Here is a 5,744-nt window from a genome sequence, read left to right on the forward strand (position 1 = left end):
ATCTATTTAATTAAATTCTGTTGCCCGTTTGGATTCAGCTACGTCTTTCGAAAATTTCATATTCTATTTTCGATTAACGCGTCGTGTAAACAAAGCTTTGCCTCGTCTTCGTTTATCTGCTTGAAGTTAGAGTAATCTCAAAAACTACTGTGATGGATAATGAAATGGTTTCCTGTCCATATAACAAGGCACACAAAATGCTTCGCAAACGACTACAGCAGCATATAATTAAGTGCAAGGAGCATTACAAGGACGAAAAAGAGCTAATGGTTTGTCCATTTAACAAGGCGCATCTTGTTACGGAATTGGAATTTCATGTAAGTCATGTGGAAAATAAAAAATACGAATGATCTTTGACCTAAAACTTATACACCCAGCAACACACAAAAACTTGTGCTGATCGTAGCATCATTGAGCACTATCAGCTCAGTGCACCTGCAGAGCTGGATGATCAAACTAAACACGATACAATTGAAGCTGACGAGAACTGGGATGATGTAGATGTACCCGACTACAATCCGCAAGCTTATGCCTCTTCGGCTAATATAGTGCGCGAGCCAAATGGAATGTTCCCTTCACAGCGTAAGGCCTTTGTCAAAGAAGAACGCAAACGTCTACTAGGTGACCAATGCGACATCGAAGAGGAAAGACCAACCAAATCAGCTAAGACACCAAAGTCGCCGTCGTCAACTCCGCGATCAGCACCATATAAAATTCCACATCAAACACGAAAATAGATGTAGATTTTTGTTGTCGTAGTCGTATATATTGCATTAATCCGGTTGACGAGGACAATGTAATGCACTGAGATTCTCAATTTTTTTTAAAGATTGGAAATCAAGTCTGAATTTATGTATATATCTTTGATATATCGGCAGAATTTTAAATCCTCACTTATATTATATAGCTTTTTAACAAACCAAAAATTTAAAAGTTGTATTTTACAAATTTGAGAAAATGCACTTTCTTTATTAAAAAAAAACATTTTCCCACTCCACACATTGTTTTTTTTTCTTATTATTGACACTAAAGCATTACAGTAAAAACGGTAAACAGTGACGTTGGTCATTGAATGTTGTTGTTGCTACTGCTCTTACGGCGGCTGCACATGTTACTGTTGATTGTAAGCTTTTATGCGGTCTCCATGGGCTGAGCAGCCGTCTCCTCGGTGTACTTGCCCTTGTCCTTGCCCAAAGCGGCCAGGCGTCCCTTGCTGCGGCGCTCCAGGATAGCCTTGCGATCCTTATCAAGCTTCAGCTTAACGATCAGGACCTTGCTGGGGTGGATGCCAACATACACATTTGTGCCGTTCGCGTTCTCACGCTGGATCTTCTCAACGTAGACGACGAACTTCTTGCGGTAGGACTGGACAACTTTGCCAACCTGGTTGCCCTTGTAGTGGCCGCGGATAACCTGGACCTCATCGTCGCGACGAATGGGCATGGAGCGCACGTTGTACTTCTGGCGCAGTTCCTTGCTCAGGGGCGCAGACATGAGCCGGCGACGAATGTGAGAAGGGGCCTGGAAGTGACGCTTGCGGTTCTTCCTGCGCGACGATGACACGAACTTGTTCTGTTTCATTTTGATTGGCTGTGCTGGCTGCAAAAGACAGAAGACAGTTAGTAAAATTCAGATTCAAAGTATTTGTTGTTGCATTCGCTCATTGTTTTGTTTATTGTTGATGGAGCTTTAATTTGCCAAGATTTCGAAGTGCCAGCACAAAACACAAATAAATGTCACTTAATTTTTCTAAATCACAAATTGTGGCACTTAATTTCATGGCTCTTATTCAAAATAACACAAAGATGGCTGAGCAAATGCAAAATTATATGAAACGCAATCTTACACCAAACTACCGTCGGAAAAACAACGAAAAGAAAGAAATTTGACAGCTGGGCGGAACTAGAGGTGGAGAAACATCGAGTAAAACATCGATATTTACAAATTATCGGAGCTATCTATGTTTGCAGCACTGGTGAAGAGTGTTGCAACATTTCAAAAACAGATTCAGCTAGCGCCACCTATTGTCGATCATAGCAAAACGTGAACGTAAACAAACGACAGCTGATCTGCAAAAGTTTGAGATGTCTCTCAAGCCAATTACTCAAGTCCATTTGCTTTTCCGAGACTCATTTTCTACTCACTCTCATTGCCTACTCACAACTAATACCTACTTATAGTCACTTCTTGCATCGATTCTTGCAAATTAACCTCCAAAAATAATTTAAATGATTTAAAACCTAGTGTCAGAACAGCTAACCAGCAAGAGTTAGGGACACATTGCACTCTCAAAGAGCCTCTTAAGCCTCTTTTAATATAACGGTTATAAAAACTTCAAATTGATTACGAGAAAAATTATCCGCTGTTTCCTTAATCAACTAAATGAATTACTTTACGACTTTGACTTACACTTTAAAGTTGAGCTAGGTAAAAATTAATAAATCATTTTGATTACATTTTCATTCAGTGATATGAGAACAGAATGCCTTCAGCTGATGCAGTTCAGAGCGATGCAGGAAAATCACTAGTGCTATGGCAACAGCCTTGGCAGACCTTGAAGTTTAGCAGCTTGGAGGCGTTCACTTTAATGCAACATTATTGCAAAATCCTGTTAGATCAGCGTATTTTGGGGGTGCTGCTGCTGATGTCTATTGTCTACAATTTACCTGGTCCACATGCAGATCTAATGGAATTGGGCCGCAAGATTTTCGTATTTGTCATTTACTGGCTGGGACTGGGCGTGCTGTCGTCGGTGGGCTTTGGTACTGGAGTGCACACCTTTCTGCTGTACTTGGGTCCACACAGCGCAGCCGTTACACTTGCTGCCTATGAATGTCAAACGCTGGACTTCCCTGAGCCACCGTATCCGGATGAAAAAATCTGTCCCAATGAGCCGTATATGCCACAGGTGCCAAGCGTTTGGTCCATACTGGCCAAGGTGCGTGTTGAGACTTTGATATGGGGTGTGGGTACGGCTTTGGGGGAGCTGCCGACTTACTTTATGGCCAAGACGACACGCTTATCCAACAGCTGCCCAAACAAAAATGTGCAAAGTGCAGAGTCACGGCTAATGAAACGTGGCAAGTTGCTGCTGGAGCGCATGGTGCTGCGCGTTGGATTTTTCGGCATACTCTTGTGCGCCAGCATACCCAATCCGTTCTTTGACTTGACCGGCGTTGCTTGCGGGCATTTCTTGGTGCCTTTCTGGAAGTTCTTTATAGCTACGCTGATTGGCAAAGCGTTAATCAAGTCCAGCTTACAACAGTTGATTGTAGTGTTGGTCTTTAGCGAGCACTTGGTTAACTTGCTTGTGGAGCTGACGGGCCAAGTGCCTTGGATGGGCGCCAGCTTGCAGAAATCTATGCAGCAGTTGTTGACCTCCTCCAGGCAGCGTATGCATCATCAGCAGGAGCAGAATTCGTTTAATATTTTGGCCCTGATCGCGCTCATGTTTGAGCTGATTGCCTTGATGATTGTTTGTTACTTTATGGTGTCTCTGGTGAACGCCTTGGCGCAGAAACATGCCAGGCGCCTGCAGCAGCAGCAATCACTGGAGGTGGAGACGCAGGCAGGCGATAAAAAATTGGTGCAGGAAACCTAGCAGTTTATATTTAAAACAAAACAATCGAGACTTGAAATTTGTTGTATTCTTTATTTTATAATCTTTAGTTCTGTTTTGCATTTGAGTTATTTGTTTGTTGTTGTGGTTGTTTGTTCAATGCCATCATATTTTATATATATATACATATATATATACTATATGAATATCCATTGTACATTATTACATTCAACAGCGAATTTAACACAAAGCCAAGCATTCCATATACCTTCTGATATTTCGGTTTGTAATTTTCATATATTAATATATTTTTGCGTTTACAGCACACGAACTTTAGCTTTGATTTTTGATTTCAAATAAATATTGTGTGTGATTAGTTTCTCGCAAACAATTGGTAGAAACTCTCAATTATATATGTATGTATGTTATGTTCGGCTTTAATCAAAGTTAATAGAATCGAATTCCATAATCTTTGGTTTAATCTACCTAAGTAGAGGGCGTTAAAAAATGCTAACACAATTGTTTGCATGCAATCGTGTATTAATTAATCCTTTCTGAGCTAAAACCATATGCACACACATACACACACACACACACTCACACACAGGCCTACAGCTACTACTGCTAAATTTCTGCTAACATTTGCACTACATATATCTGCAGTACTCATACCATATCTATACCACACACAAAGTGTATTACCATTCAAGGTGTGCCCGCTTTTTAGCCTGCTTAGTACTCAGATTTAGTTGAACTAGTCGATTGGGTCGGCATTTCCTAACAGTCGGCATTCCTGCATACAAACTTCAATAATAATAATATTAAATGCATATGTTCTATAATTATGTATGTGCTATATGCATATGACAATGATTATTTTAAGTTACAACAATGTTACATTTGTTCTCTGTCAATTGTTAATTTAAAAACACTCTTGCAATTCTAGACTGTAAATTAACTTCTGGGGGGCAAAGTAAATTAAAAAGCTTTACTTTAAAGTTTTTCTTTTGCCTTCTTTTGTTTAATACTTAACATTTACATACAAATATACGTAAGTTTTGACTATTTGCAGCAAAGTCTTTTCAAGATATTGAAATTGATAGATAGAGAGAGAGAGAAAGAGATAGTGAGAGAGTTGAGAAATAGTTAGAGATCATAAAAAATATATTCGTATTAATCAGTTTGAATATAGAAATTTAAAACATTTTGCAAACTGCCAATTTCATAGCTCGGGAATTATCAAATCTTCTTTCCCCTCATTTATTATTGCATTTAGATACATTAACGGTCTTCATGTTGCGCTCAATTTTCGCTAATTTAATTTAAGTGTACTTGTATTTGTATTTGTATATTTTAGCTACATTCATATACGACAGGATCGTTCTAACCGATATATCTTTTAGTCATTATTATTATTTTTAATTTTTAGTTAATATTCCTGTATTGCATAAATTACTTCCTGCGTATAAATCAATTTATATTTATTAATTTATCATAATTGTCTTTTAAATAATTTCGATTAATTAGTTGTTGCTTTTGGTTTTCTTTGTAGTTTGTTTATTATTTAGTTTTCATTACTTTTTTCTCTAAAATTTGACGCCTAATACAATTTGCTTATAATTTGGATAAAAATTCAGTTTATCATAATGCCATCTGTCTATAATTTGTGTTAAATATTTGTTTAATTACCCATATTTGTATTTTATTTATATATAAGTATTTGATGCATTACATTTTGCCAAGTAAACTAGAGAAAATTTATTTAATTTATTGGATTTTCTTTTCACTGAAAAGTTGTAACTTATTAAAGCTTGAAGAGAGCGAAAACTTATGAGAATTTAAATGTCTGGCTAATTTTACTAAGAAACTTCTTAAAATTGTTAGAAGAACATAAACATTTTTAATTGCTAATAATTTTACGATTGCAGCTAAGTTGTTGGTTATCAATTTTTGTGTAGGTACAATTATTCTAATACAAATCTCTCATTAAAGAAATGAAATGAAATAAAACTATTTATATTCAACTGGCGTATTTCGTATTTTTCTTTAGTTAATTTATATTGAAAGACAAATCGTAAGCAGCTGAAATTGTTTGGTTTTTGTTATTATTCATTATAGTATTATATTTTTATTGTTTAATACGGTAAATTGTAATATTTACTTTAAAAAAATATTAACGGCGGGA

General features: G+C 37.0%; 3 protein-coding genes across 3 annotated transcripts; 2 read left to right on the top strand and 1 right to left on the bottom strand.

Annotated features, from left to right (window-relative positions):
• The first annotated feature begins 78 nt into the window (after positions 1 to 78).
• On the top strand, positions 79 to 1,070 carry LOC108600224 (gametocyte-specific factor 1 homolog). The gene is made up of 2 exons (XM_017987647.1): positions 79 to 317; positions 378 to 1,070. The coding sequence occupies exons 1-2, from the start codon at positions 153 to 155 to the stop codon at positions 735 to 737; spliced, it is 525 nt and encodes a 174-aa protein (XP_017843136.1). The 5' UTR covers positions 79 to 152; the 3' UTR covers positions 738 to 1,070.
• On the bottom strand, positions 1,015 to 1,936 carry LOC108600225 (60S ribosomal protein L26). Its single transcript, XM_017987648.1, has 2 exons — positions 1,847 to 1,936; positions 1,015 to 1,599 (listed from the first exon to the last, which is right to left on the bottom strand). Exon 2 carries the CDS (start codon positions 1,579 to 1,581, stop codon positions 1,132 to 1,134), a length of 450 nt encoding a protein of 149 aa, XP_017843137.1. The 5' UTR covers positions 1,582 to 1,599; positions 1,847 to 1,936; the 3' UTR covers positions 1,015 to 1,131.
• Positions 1,937 to 2,410: 474 nt separating this feature from the next.
• LOC108599031 (vacuole membrane protein 1) lies at positions 2,411 to 3,625 on the top strand. The gene has a single exon (XM_017985812.1). The coding sequence runs from the start codon at positions 2,483 to 2,485 to the stop codon at positions 3,599 to 3,601; it is 1,119 nt and encodes a 372-aa protein (XP_017841301.1). The 5' UTR covers positions 2,411 to 2,482; the 3' UTR covers positions 3,602 to 3,625.
• The last annotated feature ends 2,119 nt before the right edge of the window (positions 3,626 to 5,744 follow it).

This window comes from Drosophila busckii, chromosome 3L (genome assembly GCF_011750605.1).
Source record: "Drosophila busckii strain San Diego stock center, stock number 13000-0081.31 chromosome 3L, ASM1175060v1, whole genome shotgun sequence".
Classification (NCBI taxonomy): domain Eukaryota; kingdom Metazoa; phylum Arthropoda; class Insecta; order Diptera; family Drosophilidae; genus Drosophila; species Drosophila busckii.

Coding starts and splice junctions, on each gene's coding strand:
- LOC108600224 (XM_017987647.1), top strand. CDS start 153: ATGGATAATGAAATGGTTTCCTGTCCATATAACAAGGCACACAAAATG. Junction 318..377: donor TTACGGAATTGGAATTTCAT/GTAAGTCATGTG, acceptor TTATACACCCAG/CAACACACAAAAACTTGTGC.
- LOC108600225 (XM_017987648.1), bottom strand. CDS start 1,581: ATGAAACAGAACAAGTTCGTGTCATCGTCGCGCAGGAAGAACCGCAAG.
- LOC108599031 (XM_017985812.1), top strand. CDS start 2,483: ATGCCTTCAGCTGATGCAGTTCAGAGCGATGCAGGAAAATCACTAGTG.